Source organism: Amborella trichopoda, chromosome 9, assembly GCF_054954075.1.
Source record: "Amborella trichopoda isolate Santa Cruz 75 chromosome 9, AtrichopodaSantaCruz75HAP2 v2.0, whole genome shotgun sequence".
Classification (NCBI taxonomy): domain Eukaryota; kingdom Viridiplantae; phylum Streptophyta; class Magnoliopsida; order Amborellales; family Amborellaceae; genus Amborella; species Amborella trichopoda.
In genome coordinates, this window is record NC_142344.1 from 56348069 (window position 1) to 56371992 (window position 23924).

The 23924-nt window shown below is 34.7% G+C and overlaps 2 protein-coding genes across 4 annotated transcripts; both read left to right on the forward strand.

Moving 5' to 3' along the window:
* The first annotated feature begins 975 nt into the window (after positions 1 to 975).
* Positions 976 to 14484, forward strand: LOC18447734 (S-adenosyl-L-methionine-dependent methyltransferases superfamily protein). Of its 3 annotated transcripts, XM_006857821.4 has the most exons (6): positions 976 to 1475; positions 4942 to 5152; positions 6480 to 6783; positions 10852 to 11244; positions 12290 to 12367; positions 13939 to 14484. In XM_006857821.4, exons 1-6 carry the CDS (start codon positions 1029 to 1031, stop codon positions 14201 to 14203), a joined length of 1698 nt encoding a protein of 565 aa, XP_006857883.2. In that variant the 5' UTR covers positions 976 to 1028; the 3' UTR covers positions 14204 to 14484. The 3 variants fall into 3 exon arrangements, with proteins under 3 accessions (XP_006857883.2, XP_088704458.1, XP_088704459.1); XM_088848332.1 differs by lacking the exon at positions 12290 to 12367; XM_088848333.1 differs by lacking the exon at positions 4942 to 5152.
* Positions 14485 to 15111: 627 nt separating this feature from the next.
* Positions 15112 to 17307, forward strand: LOC18447733 (protein MEN-8). Its single transcript, XM_006857820.4, has 2 exons — positions 15112 to 15392; positions 17114 to 17307. Exons 1-2 carry the CDS (start codon positions 15149 to 15151, stop codon positions 17119 to 17121), a joined length of 252 nt encoding a protein of 83 aa, XP_006857882.2. The 5' UTR covers positions 15112 to 15148; the 3' UTR covers positions 17122 to 17307.
* Positions 17308 to 23924: the final 6617 nt, after the last annotated feature.

The following is a 23924-nucleotide window of genomic DNA, read 5'->3' on the forward strand; positions in this document are numbered from 1 at the left end:
AAGTGATATATAGTACATTGTACACAATTACACTGTATTTCATCTATAATACATTGTACACAAATGGATCATCTAATCCATCCCTCTTGGCTCATTTCGAATGTAGTTTAGTAAATGATGCTATTTAATTTTCCAACTTTAAATAAAAACAAAAAAATGAAAAATATCTTGTCTTAATTACGAATCCATTTCATTTATTTCAAAATCCCCAAAATTAGCACACAAAATAAAAAATTCCATATTCACCCCAATCATGCCAAGGGGCATGGTGATAATTTCCATGAAACAAGGGCATGGATGTCATTTGGTATAAGTCAGGGGTAGCCATCTCTGGTTCGATTAGTGAAAGCACAGAGTGTCACCCCAGGGCAGTGTATTCAATATTAAGAAAACCCAGGGGTATTTACGTTATTCTCATGGAAATTATGCTTTCTTCTTCTCTACTTAAAGCCGCCTCACCCCCACTTTCTCTCTCTGAAACACCACCCCACGAGGCTTAGAGAGAGAGAGAGAGAGAGAAGGCAAAGAGTCATAGAGATAGAAAATTGAGTCTTAGAGAGAGAAAGAGAAGACACAGAGGATTATCAGAGGCATAAAATGGAGGCTTAGAGAGAGAAAGAGAAGACAAAGAGGATTATCAGAGAGGCATAAAATGGAGGCTTAGAGAGAGAAAGAGAAGACAAAAGAGGATAATCAGAGAGGCATAAAATGGTGGCTTAGAGAGAGAAAATAGAGAGGTCTTAGAGAGAGAAAATAGAGAGGTCTCAGAGAGAGAGAGCAGAGAGAAGACCGAGACTGTTTCAGCCATGGTGAAGGCGTCACTATTTGGTGCCGTTAAGTCTCATTCCTGGTTTCGCCGCCCAAAAATCCTCTCTGTCACAGTTACCGTCACCCTCTGCTTCCTATTCTACCTCCTCGGAAACTATAATCAGTCTTATGGGTCCAGGCCCACCGCCACCCCAACTGCTGGCTTTGTCCGCGGCTGCAATCTGACGGAATCCGTCATCCTGGACTTCGAGCGCCACCACATGGCGGAGCCCGACTCTGAGTCGGATGCAGCTGCAGCTAAGGCCCGGTTGTTCCCACCGTGCGAGCCGAGGCTCAGCGAGTACACCCCGTGTGAGGACCGAGACCGGTCGCTGAAGTTCGAGAGGCAGAGGCTCATTTACAGGGAGAGGCATTGCCCCGAGAAAGGTGAGCTCTTGAAGTGCAGGATCCCGGCTCCGTTCGGGTACAAGAGGCCATTTCCATGGCCTCAGAGCAGGGATTTTGCCTGGTTCAATAACGTTCCTCACAGAGAGCTCAGCGTCGAGAAGGCGGTGCAGAATTGGATAAGAGTCGAGGGAGAAAGGTTCCGGTTTCCGGGTGGCGGGACGATGTTTCCGAGGGGGGCAGATGCTTATATTGATGATATTGAGAAATTGGTTCCTCTACGGAACGGGTCGATTAGGACCGCCATTGATACTGGTTGTGGGGTGAGTTTCTCTTTTTCTAAATTATTTTGTTGGGTTTCTCTCTCTAAATTCTTTTACGAGGTTAATTGTTTTTTGGGTTTCTCTCTCTGTTATGTGTTGACGTTGGGTCTCTCTCCTAAATTCCTTCGTTGGTTTCTCTCTCTTGATTTCGTTTGGGTTTCTCTCTCTCTGTGGAGTCGCTGAAAATTGGAGGTCTATGAGGTGGGTCAACCACTTTCTCTTAGCTCTCTCTCCCTCTAGATTCTTATCAAATTTTAAAACTTGATTTTTTTTTGTTGTTGAATAGTTAACATGAATTTCATTGATTTGTCAAAAATTCAAAATTCATCGATTTATTTTTGAAATATTATAAAAAAAAAGATATTTTTTTTAGTTTTTTTTTTGGATGATTGCAGAGAATTGCAGAGATATGTTCATCAGAAGGGTCTCTCTCTTGTAATTCTTTTTTTACTTCTAAAAATTTGTTTTTTTTAACCCTTTTTTTTTTTATTTTAGCATTTTGACTGTGTATTAATATCTTTTGTGTGTTTTTTATCTTTTAATTTGTCTGTTTATATAGGTTGGGTTTATCTTCTTTCCTTTTTTTCTTATGGATTTTTAAATTACGAAAAATCGATCTTTTTATTCCTTTTGATGCATTAATTGAGAGATGGGCTTATCTGTGGGGACATTGATACTCTTTGAATGAGTTTTTTGTTTCATTTTCTTGTTTTTTGAATGGGGGTTTTTGTTTCATTTTCTTGTTTTTTAAGTAGGTTTTTATTTCATTGTCCTTTATTTTTTTGTTGGGTTGCTCAATTGGGAAAAGAAAGCTTGGCCTTATTCTCTTTGTTTCTGGCTTTTTGCAATACCTGGCCCCCCCTTTTTTTATTCATTTGAATCTCTCTTGCAATTTCTTTTTCTTTTTCTCTTCAATAACTCAATTTGTTTCTTAATTTCATAAATTTTCCAATTTTTGGTTACCCCTTCAGTTTCTTTAGTGGTATTTTGGCTGAAATTAAGAAGAAATGCATGCTCCTTCATGGAAATTATAGAGAACGTGGCATAATCAAATTTTTACCTCTTTTTTTTTTACTTGGGTAAATTTCACTTTAAACTAATTTATTTTTCAGGCTTTGCCTTGTGTCTTGGACGAAGTAAGGGCAAATTCGCCACTGTTTTTTTGGTTTAAAATGGATTCATTAATTTGGTCTAATCAGACGGCTTAATGCTTCCAAGGGGGATGAATCATAGAAAGGTAAGAAGTGCAAAAATATGAGAAATTCAATGGCTTCAAGTCTTCTAGTGCCTGCCCCTGACTAAAAAATGACCAAAATACCCTTTTTGAGTGTTTTATTTGGAGACTTGTCTCCCTCTCTCCAGAAATTCTCTCTCTAATTCCAGTTTTTTTCTCCACTCCCATACATTTTAGAAAAATAAGTGTAATTTCTTCTGAAAGTATTTTTTAAATGTGAATTGTGGGGGTCTAGGAACATGGAATTCTAGTTATATGAATCTATTGGATTGGTTTTTTTTTTTTTCTATCTTTTGAGTTGGCTTTTATTTTCTTTCCTTTGAATTGGCTTTTTTTCTTTCTTTCTTTTGAATTGGCTTTTTTAATTATAATAAAATTCCTTTACGTCATTTGGAGAGAGAGAGAGACCACCAAAGAACTTATGAGAGAGAGAGACCACCAAAGATCTTAAGAGAGAGAGAGAAAGATCTTAAATGGAATTTTGTCTATTGAGACAAAATGGTTATGATAACAAATGAGAGAGAGAGAGAGAGAGAGAGAGAGAAACAAATAATGTATTGAGACATATAACATGAGACAAGTGGGGGGTGGTGTTTTGTGATTATTATTATTAAGACTCTTTGGGTGTTGATTAATTTATCAGTCAATGCTAAGAAGGCTCACCCCTTTCATTGAATCTTACTTAAATCTTATTGGCATGTGAACATTTGTGGTACAAAAAAGGCTTTAGAGAGATGTCACTTTTAGGCTAGAAAGGGCCTAGATTCATATTTATGTGGGGGTGTTCTTAATATAATCCTAATTGGATTTTATTTTATTTTATCCTTTTTTAATTGTGATTTATATCAACTTTTATTGAACCTTTTTGGTTTTCATGCAGGTTGCTAGTTGGATTCTAATCCTCACTATCTTAATTTTCTAACCCCAATGATTTCGCTTTTTTAATTTGTGGTTGACAAGAACTTTTTAGTGGACCTTTTTGGTGGTCCTTCAGGTTGCTAGTTGGATTCTAATCTTTACTCTATTTTTTTGAGTATTTCTAATCCGTACTCTATTGATTTTGTCTCCCATTGATTTTTTTTGCTTTTTATATAATTTGTGATTCAGAATAACTTTTTAGTGAACCTTCTTGGTGGTCACGCAGGTTGCTAATTGGATTCTAATCCTTACTACGTTGATTTTCTCAGTCTAGTCATTTTTTTTAATTGAGAAATTTACTCGGATATAACTTAAAAAAAAAAAACCCATAAATAGAACAATGTAATTACATTCATAACTTCTTTTCTATCTTTTATTATTTTTTTAAATTTACCCAAATCAATTGGGCCTTGAAAGTATAAAGTTGAGTTTGGGACGACCTCATCTGATTACTTGGACCAAGAAGTTCAAATTTCTTAGAAACCTCAATATGGATTCTTATTCAATGGGCTTTTTGTCGAAACCTCAAATTCATTTTGGGCTCTTTGTCGAAATTCAGACCTCCAAATTCTGAAACCTCAAATTCATTTTGAGTTTTTTGTCGATAATCAGACCTTCAAGTTCTGAAGCACACAGATGAGTTTGAAGCACAAAGATGAGTTGAAAAAAAAATAACGACGAAAGACTTTCAAGTCCTGAAATACGGAAAAAGGAATTTCTCTGTGATGCGTGCGTGTGTAGAATAACTTTTTAGTGAACCTTTTTGGTGGTCAGCGAAATTGCTTGTTGGATTTTAAAATTGCTATATCGGAATTCTTAGCCGAATGAATTTTATTTAAGTGTTTTTGAAATTTTATCAAAATACACCTAAAAATCAACTATCTAACATTTTATTCGTACCTTTTGATTTAGTTGTCAAAATACCCACATTTAAGGGTTGGCAATGGACTTGGATGCCGACCCGGACCTAGACCTGGCCTAGGACCTGAGGGGTAGACTCTATCTGGGTCCGGGTATGATCTAAAACTTGGACCCGGTGGGTCGGGTCCGGGTCCAATTCATGGACCTGAACACTATTCGGGTCCGGGGTTGAATCCGACTTAACTTTGCCACTCCTACCCACATTTTTTCCATTATCTTTTAATTTAATTTCAAAATACCCATCAAAATAGTTGAAAACCTAAGCTGTTAGATTTTTGAAACTTACATTTCTTTTGATAAATTTCTATATATATATATATATGATTTTTTTTGTTTTTTTTTTGGTGATTGAAGATAAACTTTTTTTGAATAAAGTTTTTGTTGGTGGTGCAGGTTGCTAGTTGGGGTGCTTATCTCATGTCAAGGGACATATTGGCCATGTCTTTTGCCCCAAGGGACACCCATGAGGCCCAAGTGCAATTTGCCTTAGAACGTGGGGTCCCAGCCATGATTGGGGTTTTGGCTTCAAAAAGACTCCCCTACCCTTGTAGGGCCTTTGACATGGCCCATTGCTCTCGTTGCCTCATCCCTTGGCACCTTCATGGTATGCATAACTGAGTCCTTTTCTGCAAGCTTTAAGCTTAAGGTTCACCCAACTTTTTTGTTTTGTTTTGTTTTTTTATTTTTATTTTTGGGGGGTGGGGAAGTGATTGATTTGCCTTTTGGGTCTTTGATAAGTGTGTTTTTCACCAACTCAATTTGACTTGGTGGACTAGTTGGCTAACTTGTTACTCTCACATATAGTATATATTTAGTTGGCTAATTCGTTGGCTGACTTGGCTGGGCTGACTTGGCTGGACAAATTGGCTATATTATTTAGTATATATATTTTTAAATATGTAATATATATATATAAAATAATTTTTCTATTTTTTAAAGAAATTTCTAGGCTCGGATCTGGGTCTAAATGACTTTGGATCGTCATTTGGATCCGACCACTTGGACCTGACCTAGGTCAGGTTTGGGTCCAGATCAAGGTCGTCTCGGATTGGCACCCCTACCCATAGATTCAACCAAAATAAGGGAAACCTTTTTATGTGCCCAAAAGACTTTATAGCCTTGTGGGAATATACTGTCCATTTACTCATTTGGGTAGACCCGTTATGGAAGTAATTTTAGGACCCCAAATTTTGGGGATGTAACCTCTACAGATGAATCCTAGGGGACAAAAAAATAAATAAAATAAAAAGGAGAATTGAACCCACTGTGTACTAGAAAAAATAATGTCTCAAGATTGAAGAGTCACCGTCTAATTTTTGAAGTGACAGATCTAAATGTCAAAAAACCTAAAAATTCAAATTTTTTTCTGTTGGAAATAATCATCTAATGATTTTTAAGCGGTTCTCAAAATTGAAGACCGAAAAATTCATCCCAAATACGTATTTTTACTTATGAGTATATACGCATTATGCTCCAACATAAATCATGTGTCCCCGGTCTGATCTTAATCAGACGTTTGGGAGTAAGTCGATAACAATATGTCTCATTTGAATTGGATGGTTGGAGTGCGTCTAGAACACTATTACTGGCTGGCCCAAAATTAGTGGCTGTTATCTCATTCTCAACTGTCCGATCAAGTTGGAAGTGCTAGATGCAAATTTTAGAAGGTAAAATAAATCACTGTTGAATGCCTATTTGGAAGAAACCTCAGGGAAAATGGAAAGGTATACGGACCATGAAAGCCACAATGGCATGTTCACTATTCGTGGGAAAGTATAGTATACTCTAGGGCGAGTACACTGTAGCAATGTTCGCAATGTGAGCATCCATACCATAGTCTCATTGCTCTTTTTATCTTTGGATTTACTTCCATTTTGTCGTTAATTTGAATCAGTGATACAGTCTTAACACGTGGATAACTGAAACTACAGATGGGCAAAACCTTATAGAGGTGGATCGAATTCTTCGGCCCGGCGGATATTGGATTCTTTCAGGACCGCCGATAAATTGGAAGACACATTGGAAAGGTTGGCAGAGAACAACGAAGGATCTCATGGCTGAACAAAATGCGATCGAGGCGGTGGCTCGAAGCCTCTGTTGGAAGAAGATCAAAGAGAGGGGTGACATAGCTGTTTGGCAGAAGCCCTCGAACCATGTCCACTGTAAAATCAACCGCAAGGTCTTCAAGAACCCACAATTTTGCAAAGCCTTGGATTCGGAGTCGGACTCGGCATGGTAAGCTTCTATACAAGAATTGTGAAATCTTATCATGAAATTGTTTTTGACAACCAAATTCTTGATTGTTTTGATCCAAGGTTTTTGAGATCTTGTAATGGAATTTTCTTAACAACCAAATTTTTGTATCTTTTGAATGTTCTATTTTGAAATCCTATCATGGAATTGTTTTAAGAGCCAAATTCTTTTTATTTTTGAACTTCTACCCAAAACTTTTTGAAATCTCATAATGAAATTGTTTGACACGAAATTCTTGTTTAGTTTGAAAAATATGATTTATCTTGGTTTATTTAGTGATGGATTTCGAAAATGAGCTTAAAAAAAAGAAAGAAAGAAAGGTGGATGCTCATTAAGGGGAATATTTTTTATGTGCTCTATGGTGAATGGTGCATGCTCCCATTTATGTAAATTATGGGGCTAATTTAGGCCGATCTTGTGAAGTCATTTTTGGGGGTGGCCATGGACCTAGACCTAGACCTGACTTGGAACCTGAGGGATAGACTCGATCCAGATCTGGGTATGGGTCAAAAAATTGGACTAGTCGGGTTGCCGGACCCGATCTCGTACAGGGCACATGTCTCTGAACACTTGAAGGGCGCACAACCAAGTGATTCAACCTAGCATTATCCAAGGGCCATAGAGTATAGTTTTTGTTTTTCTTTTAAAAAATTCGTTATCGAAAGTTTGGGGTGTAGATTCAATTTTATAGCGTGTACCGAATAAAAATGAAAAGAAAAAATATTTTAAAAAACAAAAATCAACCTGAATACTCTTAGAACATTTAGGGGTATTTTGGTTAACTTTTGTTATTCAAAATAGTTTTTTATTTTATTTTATTTTATTTGGTGGTCTCAATAGAAATAGAAATAAATCTATGTCCCAAATTTCAAGTAATCTTTTAAGGTTGCGGTTTCCATAAGGATGCAACCTTAAATTATAATCATACTATATAATTTTGATGTAAAATGCTATTAGGATTATCTTAAAATATATTTTTATATCTAATTATAGAATTTTATATTAGAAAAATAGTTAAAATCAAGTAGATCTATAAACATATAAAAATCTCGAGAATGGACGGTGTAGATAATATATTATAAAATGTACTATTTTTTAGATCCGAAATCTTTGTATTTTTCATAGTCATCGGTTTCGATGTTGCGATGGTCGATCGCAAGGTTTTCAACATCAAAACAATCTTTTTCGAACGATTTTTGAGGTGCATCTATAGCTGTACAAGATTTCAACAAACTTTTTCCATCTTTTAAAAAGGATTACTTTATTTTTGACGGTTGGATATGACGTAGTCCAAACTGAATGGTTGTACGTGGATAAGAGACTTTTCAGTCCACGCGTGCGTTTTATTTGATAATTGAGGGTTTTATTATTATTATTTGAAATTAAGGTGCCACACGATTTTTTGATAAGAATTGGGGTTTATTTATTTATTTTTGAATGTTATAAGAATTAAGTATTTAGTATGAGAATGAGGGCCAACATATGAGTTGGCCAATTTATGGAAGAATCCTTGTGTAGGCGTGCGCATAGGCATGCCTTGCAGGGCAGTTCATTGTATGTAAGCATAGGTCTGTTCATTGTATTTAGCCATGTTGTATTTTTTTTTCTATAGCAAGGTTGGTGGTTTTTTACCAAAAAAAAGTTGGGTAATGTTTTTCAAAGAAAAAAAGAGTGTAATTATGATATTTTTGCCTGAACATTTATGACTTTTCTTGGGAATGGTAGCAAACTTGGATGGTGCACTTCTTCCTTTTTGTAATATTCCAAAATCCGAACCAATTTTGAGTTGGGTTTTTTTTTTTTCCTTCCCATATAGTTAGACCTGATCATGATCCCGGTCCGGGTATGGTTCAAAAATTGGACCGGGTCGGGTCTGGGTTTGGGTCCGTTAATATTTTTTGGATTTCAATATATGAAATACATTTAAATATGGTAGAATATATAAATGTTTTGATTATTTGGTCGGATATGAGATTGGGTCCCACACTATATTTTTGGTTTTTGGGTTTAGATCTAGGTCCGGTCGGACTCAACCAGACCTGTTTTCACCCCTACTTATAGGACGAAAATAATGCATAAAGCAAAAGTATAATGGGGTGCTCTAGAGAATATTTTAAATGAATGGTGGCCCTCTTTTACGTCTAAAAGTTGGACATCTAAAGTAGTCCATGTGTTGAAAAAGTCCAATGTATAAGATTTATGTGCATACTCATATTACATATTGAGTGGATTGCTCAACGATGCATCATGAGTGATACACATGTGCGCTCTCTCGGGACTCAGACATGTGTGTCGACACATTAAGAATACGACACTAGTATCTGATTTAATGAATTGTTTTTAATATTTTTTATTAAATTCATTATAAAAATATTTAATATCACTTAAAATCTCAATTCCTTTTTATTTAAATAGTGTATGGAATTTTGTGTGTCTGAAAAATCAATTTTGAGATAAGAATTTCTGACGGTCATTTTGTATGATACAATTAAGAACATTGTCTTTTTGTATGGGGAGAAAAAGGGGATTATATATTACAAGGCTATTTCCCTTTGGCTCAAGAATCCGGCGGTTTGAGATGTTCACAAGGTTTGAAATTCTTTTTTTTTTCTTTTTCGATTTTGAGCTAAGTGTTATGAGAAAAGTCTGGCAATTTGTGATGTTCACAAGGTTTGAAATTCTTTTTTTTTTCCCTTGATGCTCTAATAGTGCGATTTCACATTCAACAACCGAAGTTGATTGAGAGTCAAAAGCTAGATGGTTTATTATCTATAATAAGCATAATTATAGTTGATATGTTTAGTCATGTGTTTTGTTTCATGATATTAGTGTGGTCAATATTACAAATTATTTTCGCCAAAATGCCGTCTTTGTTCCTCCTTTTTTTTTTTTTTTTTGCCTGTTAATTTTTTAGAGGTAATTTTATCATTTGTTGGGGTTAAAGTGATATTTACGTTGAGAGGCAGTCATATTTTATAATAGTGTAGCATGACACCCTGAAGCATATCCTTGTTTTTCAGTGTGAATGTCACTTTTCCTCCACAAAATGATGAAAATATTTTTTTAAGAAAGGTGTGGACACTTTGAAAAGAAGTAAGGAAATTTGATAACTACAGCTTCACTTTTTTAATGCTTTTAATGTTAAACTCTGTGTGACTTAATTATACTGACCTTATAAATCCTATAAAATAAGCACAAATTTGAAAAAAATAAAGCAATCTTGATAATATTGAGTTAATACTCTTGTTTAATGTTACACTCTGTATGACTAGATATCTGAACCTTATAATTCCAATCCCTTAGTGAAATTAAAGGAAATTTATCAAACTATACTAAGATTCAAACTATTTAATATCTTACTCACATTTTTTTTTATGTAATTTTAAATAGCTCGATGTACTTTTGATCAAAATTTGGGTAGCACATCAAATGACACCTCAAAATGGCTTTGAAATTTATCAAATTTCACTTAAGGTAAAATATTAAAAGGAAACAATTTGTACACGGTGGCAAACCTATAAAAGTATTCTTGCATTCATCTACAACCTCTATTTTAGTTGGATGTTGTAGATTTGGCATTTATCTTTAATTTGTTAAATTTTGACACTAGCTTAAAAGACCTTTTAAATTTATATCATCTAGCTAAAATAGGCAATGTAGTACAATGCAATCTTACTTTTTACAAGTGAGTTCGCATGTTGCCTCATATATTGTAATATCACGACCAGACCGACCAACGAGGTGTTAGGTTCAGTCAAAGTCGGTCTGACTGTGGGTTAAATTAGTTAGATTGGAATTAAAAATATATAAATAAAAATAAAAATAATTTAAAAATATGGAATATATTAATAAATTTTACTCATCTTTATTTAGCTAGTCAGTCTTTTAGATTAGATCGATCAAGGCACCAGTCTCGGTCAAACCACCGGTCCTGTCCGCTGTCGATAGTTATGAAATAAATTCATCCATTGTTAAATAGTTCAAATTTTTAGTTATATTTTGATACATTTATTTAAAACTGAAGCATGCCTAATTTCACTGGTGATTCAGGTACAGAGATATGGATACATGCATGACACCATTGCCAGAGGTGAATGATATAAAAGAAGTTGCAGGTGGTGAATTGAAGAGATGGCCTGAGAGATTAATGGCTGTGCCCCCCAGAGTACTTGGTGGAAGTGTTGAAGGAATTAATGGTGAAGCTTTCATCAAAGACACTGAGGATTGGAAAAAGAGGGTTTCATATTATAAGATGGTTGTATATCAATTAGGGCAGAAGGGGCTGTATCGAAATATTTTGGACATGAATGCCCATTTAGGAGGGTTTGCTGCTGCACTCATTGAAGATCCTGTTTGGGTGATGAATGTTGTTCCCCCTCAAGCCAAGGTTGATACACTTGGAGTTGTCTATGAGAGAGGGTTTATTGGCACTTACCATGACTGGTTAGCTCCCTTTCTCTCTCTAGTTATCTATCACTCTTCAGTTATCTCTCTCTAGCTCTCTCAGTACCGGTGTTCGAAAAATCGAACCGGCCTCAGAAACCGGCCAAGGACCGGGTCCGAGTTACTGGTAAACCTTGAACCGGCCTAACCGGATGTGTCCCGGCTGGTCCATAAAGTGTTAGAAACCTATAAACAGCTAATTTTTTAAAAAAAAATATGAAAAATATATTTAAGGCCTAACTAAATAAAGCATATCCAAATGAAGTTAAGTTGAAAAGTAGTGAAGAAAATGGATTTTAGGTATTTTCAAATTTTTTTAAAAAAAGATGGAAAAATATAAAAATAAGTACTTTCTAATCTTTGCTAAAATGATAAAAAATATTTTTCAAAATGATAAAAAATATTTAAAAACAAATTACAAATAAATCAATTATTTTTTAGGATTTTATAGATATGTTTTGGAGTATTTTTTAAATACCCGGCCGGACCATCAAAATTGGATCGGTCAGTTCTTGCTTCCAATTTGATTGTCTGGTTCTGAGTTGGACCGGCGGATTTGACGAACACGGCTCCATGCTAATCACTCTCCACTTATTTTTATCTCTATTTTAATTCTCTCTCTAGTTATCCATCTCTTTAGTTCTCTCTCTCTTCTGTAGGCGTGTCTCTCTCTCTCTCTAGAAGTGTATCTCTCTACTGAGTTAATAAGTTCACACTATGCACTAGTTTGTAGTAATGGCACGTCGGCAACAGCTTAGAAGAGAAAACGTGTGTGTCTCTCTCTCTAGAATCTCCCAAGTCGTGAGCCTTGTGAGAAATGGGCTAAATTTTCCCCATTGCACGACCCAAAATGTCCTGTTTTCTCTCTCTATTCTACATTTGTTTAACCCGATGTTTCTGGCCTTGACGGGGTTGACCTTAGATATTGGCTTCTCTCTCTCTCTAAATTCTCTCTCTTATGCGCACTTCTCTTACCCATATTGAAGAGAGAGAAATGGTTTGTTTTTTAAGAGAGAGATATAGTGATGCTTGGAATTTGGTGCAGGTGTGAGGCCATGTCGACGTATCCAAGGACGTACGACCTCCTCCATGCAAATGGAGTATTCACCATCAACCAAAACAGGTATATCTCATCTCTGGTGTTTTAAATCTTGGCGAGGCGGTTGATTTGGATGGAAATCGATAGGGACTAAATTAATTTTGAAGTAAATAAGGTATAGGTCGATTTTATATATATATATATATATATATATATATATATATATATATATGCTTTTTTTTAAAAGAATTATTGAAACCCTCACCCTCCTACCTTACAAATAACTTATTAGAAACACTAAAGAAACCCCAACAATAATGGTTTTTTGCACTTCCCCGGTTAAAGTCTATAAATTTATGACCATAATACCCCTTCTCCTTTTAACCGCATTTTCATAGTGCTGACCGGCACTATGAAATCCTTACACTATAAACTCCCATTTTAGTTTTTTTTTTTAGGATAACCATTTGGACCGCCTCAGACCCGATCCAACATGATTTTGTCTGTGAATGGTCTGGATTGGTTTAATTAGTGATTTAGAAAAATATAAAAAGTAAGTTAAATAAATTAAAAATTAAAATAGGGGTTTATGTGGTGGGGAATTAAAGGAACCTAAAAAAAACTTTAGATTAAAAAAAAAGAAATAAAAAGGGTTTTTCGAAACTAGGCTAGGACCTATACCATCTCGGAACCGGTTTGGTCCTTACTAATCCCATCTGAAACAATGATCTCGATTGGAAATTGCTTGGATTTTGAACCCTTGTTAGACTAGTTAAAAATCAATTAAAAATTTCATTTAGGTGATTGGATCATCTAGTATACTAATAAAATAAATATATTTTTTAGATAGGACACGTCTTGGTGTATTAAATCAAATCAAAACCTTTTCGAATACGATCTCTTGCAAAAGTCTATCTTAGATATGTATTTTAGGCATAAAATTTAATGCGCCGGTCATCTCGACCATGATGATTATGAAATTGAAAATATAGATTTTGAATTTTAGAAATAAACTAGTTAATTTTTGGGTGATTCAACATTATTAATTTTTACTTTTTATAGATCATTAGACTTGCACTACTTTTTGAATCTAAACTGGAAATGCGTCTAGGGTTACAAAATGTGCATACTTAATCATTTTGTTTAGCACATCAATTGTTTTATAAAAAACTATGAAATTTGCCCCGATTTTTTAGTTTGAAGGTTAAAAACTTGAATAAGTGAAGGCATCATGTTGAGTTGACCACTTGAGTAACTTGAGTTAAATGACATAAATACCCTGACTTACTATCGATTCAAACCCATTCATATTGTTCTTGGTTTGGAATTCGAAACAAGCAGGAGTACTTAAGCTTTTTAGCTCTGGGGTGTGGCCAAATTAACAAAATGCATTCCGAAGGCGGGGCCAAATTATCAAAATGCCCCGGTTTTTGAGTTATGCTAGGTTTCACACTCATTACATGATATTTTAATAATAATTAAAAATTCCAGGTTTAGAATCCTAGATAAATAAAGAAGGTTGAGCTCTCGAGTCATTTGGCTCGAGCGACTTAAACATGCAGAATCACCAAAATGTAGTGAGAGAGACAAGTCCTAATGGTTGTCGTTGCATTCCTTGTACAAATCTGAGCCACATGATTGCACGATTGTCACAGATGCGATATGGAAGACATACTGTTGGAAATGGACAGAATACTTAGACCAGAAGGGACTGTAATCTTGAGAGATGATGTTGACCTTCTGTTCAAAATTAAAGAAATTGCTGATGCTTTACAGTGGGATACTCAAATGATTGACCATGAAGAAGGACCTCATATTAGAGAGAAGATTTTGGTTGGAGTCAAACTGTATTGGACCTCTCCACCTCCTTCCCCTTCTTCTAACCAACAATTATCTGCCTCTTCTCTCTCTAACTCTTAACTCTCTCTCTCTCTCTCTGAGTTTTGATTAAATTTGCCAAGATTTTGGCAAAATTGGCCATCAAAGTATTGTGTGTCCAAAATTGCAATTATGGGGGTTGGTTGTGGCATTCTTTTATTCTGGCTAATTGTGGCTCTCTGTTCCATAATTTCCATTTGATTTGAAAATATTGGAAAATATTTTAGTTGTCTTTTGTAATCCTCTGTAATTTTGTTTTTATTTTTTGTTGACCTTATTGTTAAGGTTTTTCCTTTTGCAATAATCTTATAGTTGATTCATCATCATTGTCTTCATTTATCGCTGTAGCTTTAATTATTTAAGGCCGGCTGTATGAATCTTAGTCCGTCATTTTTCGCTACTAATACTTTCAGCTAGCCGAAAAATCTTATATTGGATTAACATGTTATTTTCTTCTTAACATGTTCCTCTTTATTTAAACAAGGTTGGGAGGGGGGTCCTATAAAAACAAGGTTCCTATTTCCTAGTGTTTCCTTTGAGAGAGAGAGAGAGAGAGAGAGAGAGAGAGAGAGAGAGAGGGGGGTCATGTAAAGGTCCCTCTGAGAGAGAGGTGGTGGGAGGGGGGGTCATGTAAAGAAGGTTCCCTCTGAGAGAGAGAGTCAGAGGTAGGGGGTCATGTAAAAGAGAGAGAGAGAGAGCATGTGGAAAGCCTGAAATAAAATAAAATAAGACTTACTATACCTACAAGTTCTTAATCACTCCTTGCCCAAACATTAAAAAGGCAAAAAAATTAAAATAAAAATAAAAGTAATTCTTATATTCACATCGCTTAGGTGGTTCATGAGAAAGAGACCATGCCTTCTTCTCTCTCTAGAATTTCTCTATCTAAAACTCTATATATACATGTATGAGCCATGAACTAGAACCACTACTACTAAGATGTCTTCTCTCTCTAGTATTTCTCTCACTAGAACTCATGTGCAGGCCATGGCCATTGCTCTTGTGGTCTTGGCTTTGGCATTAGGCCATGGTAAAGCGCAGAACACTTGCTCAAATCAGCTGAGCGGCCTGAACCAGTGTGCTCGGTTTTTGGTGCCTGGTGCATCTCAGGTGGCTCCCAACCAAGAGTGTTGTTTGGCTCTCCAAGGGGTTGAACAGAGATGCCTCTGCGAGACGCTCCGGATCGTCTCGAGGTTGCCGAGTGCCTGCAACCTCGTGCCGCTCAATTGCGGTATCGGAATCTCTCTCTCCCTGCATAAATATTTTATCTCTCTCACATTAAGTTGTTGGCGCATTCTGCACTAGTCTCTCTCTCATTCTACATACATGCATTTGGCTCATTCTTTGCTATTATCTCTCTCTCTAAGCATTTGGTCATTCTCTACTGTCTCTCTCTCTATATAAGAATTTGGTCATTCTCTACTGTACTTTCTCTCTCTTCATGTATGCATTTGGCTCATTCTTTGCTATTGTAATCTCTCTCCTCTCTCTTGGTTGGTTAAGTCTGTAATATTCTCTCTCTATCCTCTCTCTTAGTTGGTTAAGTCTGTAATATTCTCTCTTTCCTCTCTCTTAGTTGGTTAAGTCTGTAATATTCTCTCCTCTCTCTTAGTTGGTTAAGTCTGTAATATTCTCCTCTCTCTCTCTCTCTCTCTCTCTCTCTTATTCTTTACTATTTGATCTCTCTTTTTGAGTATTTGGCACATTCTTTACTACTATGATCATTCTTTAATTATTTGACACGTCTTTGACTATGATCTCTCTATCTATTGCCTTTTTTCCTTTCTTTTTTATTTTTTATTTTTTATTTTATTTTTTAATGTTAACCGTGATTTTCATTAATATAGAGTCTATTGCCTCATTTTTTATCATTCTTCACTACAATGAGATCTCGTTAGGTATTTGGCTCGTTCAGTTTCATTTTTACTATGAATTTCCCTTTTCTATTCGAAAAAAGTCCACTTATCTAGCCGTTCGATTTGAATGATTGACTGAGATAGACCTAATCACAATCTCATGCCGCTATTATGTGTTATTTTTTATAAAAATATTTTGACACTAAATTTTGAGCGGCCATTTAACGCTTAAAATCGCACTTGCAAATAATAGAAATAAAATTCGTAATAAAATAAAATGATCAAAATAGCTTTAAAAGTTTTAAAGATACGTTGATTGTTATATTTTTTTTGGAAAATTATCAGAAATATATTTTTATTTTCGCCTAATTGAAAAAAAACCCTCAACTTTCACAAACCTCGTCTACACATTTTTTCCTCAATTTTAAAATTTTTTTTTTTTACCAAAATACCATTCACGGTGGTCGTATTATTGTGAAGCCCTAACATTACCGTACTTTAAGTACCATAATGACTACTCTATTTTATACGGCATTTTAAATGCCGTGATAACGGGAAGTATTTTAAATGCTAAAAAAGAGAAAAAAAGGTGTAGTCGAGGTTCATGAAAGTTGATGGTGGTTTTTCTTATTTGTCAAAAATCAAAGTACATTATTGATAATTTCCCTATTTTTTAGGTGCACCCCTTTGAGATAGTGATACGTACCAAATTTCAAATTCATATTACCTATAGAAAACGAATTAAATATAAAATACTATGAGGTGTCAGATCTAGATTCAACGATTAGTGACTCACTTTATCTAAATTGGACGGGTTGAAAGTATATATATAACTTCTATACACTAAGAGATGTATAGAATTCTTTGCTCCTACTCTCTCTCTATCTTATTGGTCATCCTTTCCTATGCTCTCTCTTATTGGCTCATCCTTTACTAAGCACTCTCTCATTTTGCTATGCTCTCTCTCATGGCCTCGTCCATTACTGTGTTCTCCCTCTGTTGGCCCATATTTTGCTATGATCTTTCACTAAATTTCACTATGGACTTGATATATATAATTATTATATTTTTTTTATTTTTTATTTTTATTTTACAGGTGCATGAAGGCAAAAAGCCGTGAATAAGCGTGGAACATACGCAGTGAACTTTAGATTTAGATTTTTTTGTTTTCTTTGTAGTTTCTTCTTTTTCTTATATAAAAAGATATGTAATGGGAGGAAGCCCTCCTACAAATAAACGAACTTTTTTCTTTCTTTGATAGTAAGGAATGAAGTTGCTCTATTTGCTCTATAACTATTATCCTTATTGTCTCTTTTATTGGCAATTTTTGGATAATTAGTGGGACCTTAATAAATTAATATAGTATTTATTATGTAATATACTTTTATTAAGATTGGAAATTATAAATTTCAATAATACAAAATGTAAATTATGAGTACATAAATTTTTTATTGAATGATAAACTTTACAATAATTTCTAAATGGATAACAAATTAAAATATAAAAAAACCACTATCTAACTTATATATCCATTATCAATAGGAAAAGTATACAATGAAATCATTTACATGTTGTATAAGGTTTTCACAATTAATATTGACTTTTGAATGTGAAATTGGGTGGTTACATTCATTCTATTGACCAAGCACAAAGTTCAAAAGAAATTTTCTCGACACTCAAACTATCAAGTCTCACAATGGATGGTTATAAGCAATTGTGACCTTGTACAATAGATAAATAGTCTCATTGTATACAATCCCTTATGAATATCTTGTTGCTCCGATTTGTACTATTATTGGGAGAATATTTTATCATGATAATGATGGGCAGCACTCAATATTGTGATTAGTTGATTTTATCAGGATATTATCAGAGCTATTATTAGCATCAAAGATATTTTATATTTATCAGAGATAATTGACACAAAGTGCCCTACAAGAAAATCAAATCAAATGTGAATGGAACTTATGAAACTCCATGAGTGTAGTAACAAATAATCACAGTCTGATCAAGGAGGGTGTCTCACGAGTAGTCAGCTTAGGAATGGAACTTAGGCTTGATTGGTTAGCAGTTGACATTAGCAACTTTGCATCTTAAATACGATTCCTACTACTCGTTAATCCCAAAAAAAAAAAAAAAAAAAACACTATTACTTGTCAACTTACAAAAAAAAAATAAAAAAAATTAATAGGACTGGTATAACAAATAAAGCCTATGTGAGACTCTAAAATGAAAGTCCGAATAAGTTTGTAGAGACGTGGAGTGATATAACAAGGAGAATGCATGGCCCACTTTACCAGCCACCACAACAGCTCTTACCTAAGCAAACCATTAATTACTCATCATTTATCCAAACAAAAGAGAAGCTTCATATATCATGATTTCACAGCACAATTGAGTTTATTTTTCTTTCTTATTTGGTTTTAATTTCTCAAACTTATTGAAAGAAAAATAAGAAAATGAAGCCCCCTATGGAGATTTTAAATTAAAATTAAAATTTTGAAGATTTTAAATCAGGAAAGTATATAATAAAATTTTTTACTCTTGATATAGAAAATGTCATAACCATTTTTTGCTGTGAAAAATGAAATTAAATAGGTTGAAGTGTGCCATTGATCATGGTCAAAGTTTATAAAAAAAATTCTCACTACAGAAACAATACATTCCCTATGACCATTTTGTACAAAAATAAATATAAATCTTGTTAGCTTATCCATTGCAAATAAGTGAGTTTCCACTTGACCCAAATTCGGGTTGGATCCATATCCAAATAATGTAAAAAAGACCCAAATAGGCTAGGTCAAGTCTCAGTACCCTGGGATGGATTATTTTAAAAATATTTATTATAATAGATTTACTTTCCTTCAATCTAGACCAAGTCCATGCCCATCACAACGGCTCAGGTCCAATGACGGGGGACTCAACACGAGTCCTCCGGGTCAAGTCTGGATCCTACTAGGAACAAAGAAAACAATAAAACACAGTTAGTGGAACTAGCATTGTACTTGGTTGACCATAGCATCTTCACATGAAACTATCAAAAAGAAAAAGACAAATAGAGTGGAATCTTATTCAATTGCATTGACGGTTGTGATTGACTAAGGACAATGATATTTGATTTTTCACATTGAAAGTGCAAAAATCAACTAGACCATTATGGAAAACAAACCAAAATTCCCTTGAGAATCTACTTAATGAGAGGCACTACTTCTCTTTCTACTTATTCCCATCCTGATTTTTCCTTTGTCCATTATTTTTTCCCCCAAGTCTAAAGTGGATAAGAGTGAGCTACTAATGGAAAATCACCACTAATGGAATGGGCTTAATCAAACTCACTAGTGATTAATTTTCTTCAATGTTTATCGGTCTGACTCAAGTTCACATGAGTCAGACTGGGACATTTTTAATAAAAAAAATACAGAAAATAAGAAACATGCTATTCGAGGTTTTTTCGGCTTAAAATCATATGGCTTGTGATCTGGTTCAAACTGCACCCGTTTGTTCTTTAATCCTTTATAACCACAAGAAGAAAAGTCAGAAGGACCGAATTCTATTTTTAAGTGAGGTTTGTATAAGGTGCCCTCTTTATACTGTGGAAGTCAAGCGCAATTCTTGATTTTGCCTTGGAGGTGCAGTTTCAGTGTTGAAAACCTATTTTGTCTTATAATGTTTTGAAAATCTATTTTTATCACTATGAGATTTAGAATACCAAAAAGGGTATAGATCAATCGGATCTACTGACACTTTTTTTTTGGGTTAGTAAATTTATAGATACTTGAAATATTCAAACTACACTAATTTATTACAACATACATTATTTTTAAAAATCAAATTGTTTAATTATATCCACATATCTTATGGTCCAGATGATCAGATTGGAATCTTTTCTAACACCATAATACTCTCTTCTAAAAGATTTTTGAAACGCACCTTTACTCATTTACTCGAATATAAAGGTAATACAAGGGTTGAACTTATATAAACATTTTCCTATATTACCCTTCCAATAAATCAGATTCAGCTCCCCCTACCCCCAATTATTTTCCCTTTCAATAAAATCATCATTCTCTGACGTTGCAAGGGCCGACTTGTCTTTGTAGTTACCGAAAGCATCCAAGAGTTGGTTAATTTTAATCACTCAAAATAAATCGCATTCCCCGCCAACTGCCCTTTTTTTACCCTCCATTTTCTTTCTTCTCTTTTTTTTTTTCCTTCCATTTTCTTTCTTCTCTTTTCAACAAAATCATCTCTCTCCTCTCTCTCTCTCTCTCCTTTCTTCTCTATTAAAAAAAAGTAATAAAAAGTCCTCTCTCTATTCTTTCTTCTATTTCCAAAAAAATCATCTCTCTCTTCTCTTTTCAAGGAAATCACATCTCTCTATTTTCCTTTTCTCTTTTCAAGAAAGTCATCTCTCTCTCGGAAAAATATCATCTCTCTCTATGAATGGATCACACTCATCCTCTCCTCTCTATACTTTTGGAGGATGTCCTCCCTCTCATCATCATTATCATCATTATTGTCATTACTTTTTTTTCCAACTAATTCATGTTAGCAACACAAATCCTAATTCATCATTTTGCTCATTTAAGAGTCGTATATTCAGTGAGACTATAAGTTCTTATATATTTTCTCACTATTTTCAACTATGCCTTTTTGGGTCTTTACTTTTTTTTTAAGCTTCCATTTGAACTAACTTGCACCTCCTTATAAAAGTTGTACGGAGTCTGCACTGGCCAACCCATCTGAGTCTACTTTCTCTCATCTTATCGCTTATTGATACTTTAGGGTTGTCGTGAACCCCTAGCTTGTGGAACCAAGAATCCCAAATATTGGGATCTCACCCAAGATCGTGTACTCAATTGCCAAAATGCGAAGTAGATGAATACAACTATAATCGAGTGCGAGAAATAAAACAAATACAAAAAGCACACCACAACAACACAAGATTTACGTGGTTCACCCCATAGGGCTACATCCACGGCCTTGGTAACTAGAAATCCACTATCACAATGGATATTACAATTTTGGGTTACAAGAGATAATACATATCTCTAAACATCAGTAAAAGACCATCACCGATCTTCCCTTCTAAACCTGCTCTCCCGACCGAGCAACACCGTCGATCAATATCCTCTTTCCCACCGTAATACTGCTACTGAAAAGATAACCTCGAGAGCAATATAGAGATTTTCTCTATCTAGAAGTGGAAGTTAACCAACCTCTTTCCCACCGTAATACTGCTACTAGAAAGATAACCTCGAGAGCAATATAGAGATTTTCTCTATCTAGAAGTGGAAGTTAACCAACCCAAAACTCATGGGAATGCCGCCCCTCTCTCGAAGGCCATGTCTTTCTCGTGGATACTCATCTCCATATTAGAGATCCATTATCATAACCCCCAAAAGGGTGACCCTCAAAGGATGTGTATTTTGTCATCTTTCACTCTTTTATAAAGATGTCATCTTCTTGCTTCCCAAGAAAAACAATTTTTTATTTCCCATATTACCCTAATCTGTAGAATAAAATATGGGTATGGTGATTTAGCTATCACCAACCCAACAGGTGACACACCTAAATTTTACCGAATGTATTCATTTCAAATTCTCACTTCTCGTCTTGTCACTTATTTATCTTAACATCCTCATCTCTGCTACACTCATTCTATGGGTATGTTATTTTGTGACTGCCTAATATTCTGCCCCATAAAGCAAAGTTGGTTACAACTTTCTTGTAAAATTTGCTCTTTAGCTTCATTGGTATGCGGCGATCAAATAAAACTCTAGTTGTACATATCCACTTCTCCCACCTAGTGTTAAAATTGTTAAAGTGTATTTTCTATAAAGTATATTAATTTTTATGTTATTTTATTATGAGTGATGTAGTGATGTTATAATTTGTAATTTTATGTAATAATAAGTTATGTAACTACTAGGTGGTTAGTAGTTATTGTTGTAAGTTAGTAGTTATTGTTGTGAGTGGAGAGTTATTATAGGAAATACAGTTGTAAGTACCTCTATTTAAAGAGGGAAAAAGTTTATATAGGGATGCTACCTTAAAATGTAGAACTTAGGATGCCCTTAAAAAATCCATCGGAAAAGGTAGTTTTAATGTTGAAAAACCCTTTGATTGATCATCTCGATATCGAGATGTATGACTATGAAAAATAAAAAGATTTAAGTCTCATAAATAGTGCATTTTACAACATATTATCTACACCGTCAATTTTCAAGATTTTCATTTGTTTATAGATCTACTTGATTTTAACCATTTTTTAAATTTATAATTTTATAATTAGATATAAAAATAGATTTTGAGATAATCATAAGAACGTCTTATATCAAAATTATGTACCATGATAAAATTTGAAGGTGCACCTTACCTCTACACCTACGGATGCATCTGTATGCCAACTGCACCCTTTAAAAAGAGATCTGTGGTGAGAAAATGGGGCCACATGTGTTAAGGTTGTGTTGAGATTGTAATGCCTTTGTGTACCCCATGTTTTCCTTTAATGAAGTTTTTCTTCCACTTCATCTTGGTTCTTCTTCTTCTTCTTTCTATTTGCTTGTGAGTCTTGGGCTAGTGTGACATTGTCACACAAATTGAGAAACTGACGGTTCCGGGATTATGGCATCCGCCTTTCTTTACCGACCTATGACATTGAAAGTGCGCGCTCTCTCTCTCATAATATCATAACCCACGCTCACGCATATGAGCCAAGTTAATAAGGGTCTAAATAAGCCAGGGTCATGCAATGGGCCCCCACATTTTTCCTTTAAATCAATGTCCCTTTCTTTAATATCATCAAAATAAGTAATGTAGTGGTCCATTTCTTTCACAAACAAATATTAGTCAATTTTGGAAACCTTTCACTCTTCTATTACGTAGTCTATACGGGTAAACCTTCCAAACTGATTTGATTTAGTCCGGATCGCCATTCCGAATAGGTCCAGCGAGTGACTGATTCTGCAGGCTGATTCAAGTTTAAAAACATTGATTTCAAGGAAAAATGTGGGGCCGATTCATGGAGATTCCATGACCTTGGCTTATGAGATTGTATATAATGAGATCATTGGCCTTTTATATAAGGTGGTCACAATTATGTACAACCATCTAATGTGAAATCTGATAGTTTGGGTGTATCATAGCGTTTGAAAAAATTTCTTTTGAAGTTTGACCTAGGTCAATGGAATAAATGCAACCATTTAATTTCACATTCAATGGTCAAGATTAATTTTGACTACCTTGTACTAAAGATAAATGATCTCATTGCTTACAAAAAACGCCTAAATACTAGGAGTTAGGTTCCTATCTGAGCCACACATTCATTTCACTATCTAAATTGTAATGAAAATTGCAATAGGTTAGGTAGAAGGCTATAAAGCAAAAAAAATTAGACAAATTTCAAAAAATTTGGATGAGAAATGAAGAAAATAAATTGATAAAGATGGAGTTTTAGGTTAACTGAAATAATTTTCCATGAAAATTGCCCGGCTCAAGTGATCCCTGATTCTCTGACAAAATATCCCAATTCCATTGAGAGAACTAGTCTAGAGTAACTATGCAATTCACAGCAAGTATCGCGCCGAAACTACCTCAATAACGGTGCAAATCATTTTTGAACTAAAGGTCGAGATGTGTCCGGCCCATCCATAACCCGATGAGCCTGGCCCTCATCAATCCTTGCACTTAGTTTTAAGTAGTTGACCATTAACAAATGCACCACACGTTTCCTCAATCGACTGGCTATAGAAACTGCACTTACTTAGTTCATATCATTACAATCTTTTACTCTCATATCTAGTGTCTTCAAATAAAGCACAATCAGTGCCACTAAGCAATTTTGAAACCAATCATGCAACCTTTGAATTAGACAGCCATAATTTCAGCATGATCAAAACACCTTA

What these genes read in the sequence shown, in the direction of transcription:
- LOC18447733 (XM_006857820.4), top strand. Translation starts at nt 15,149, where the DNA reads ATGGCCATTGCTCTTGTGGTCTTGGCTTTGGCATTAGGCCATGGTAAA.
- LOC18447734 (XM_006857821.4), top strand. Translation starts at nt 1,029, where the DNA reads ATGGCGGAGCCCGACTCTGAGTCGGATGCAGCTGCAGCTAAGGCCCGG. An exon ending in CCATTGATACTGGTTGTGGG is followed by an intron (nt 1,476 to 4,941) that starts GTGAGTTTCTCT and finishes TTGGTGGTGCAG; the next exon opens with GTTGCTAGTTGGGGTGCTTA. An exon ending in CATCCCTTGGCACCTTCATG is followed by an intron (nt 5,153 to 6,479) that starts GTATGCATAACT and finishes CTGAAACTACAG; the next exon opens with ATGGGCAAAACCTTATAGAG.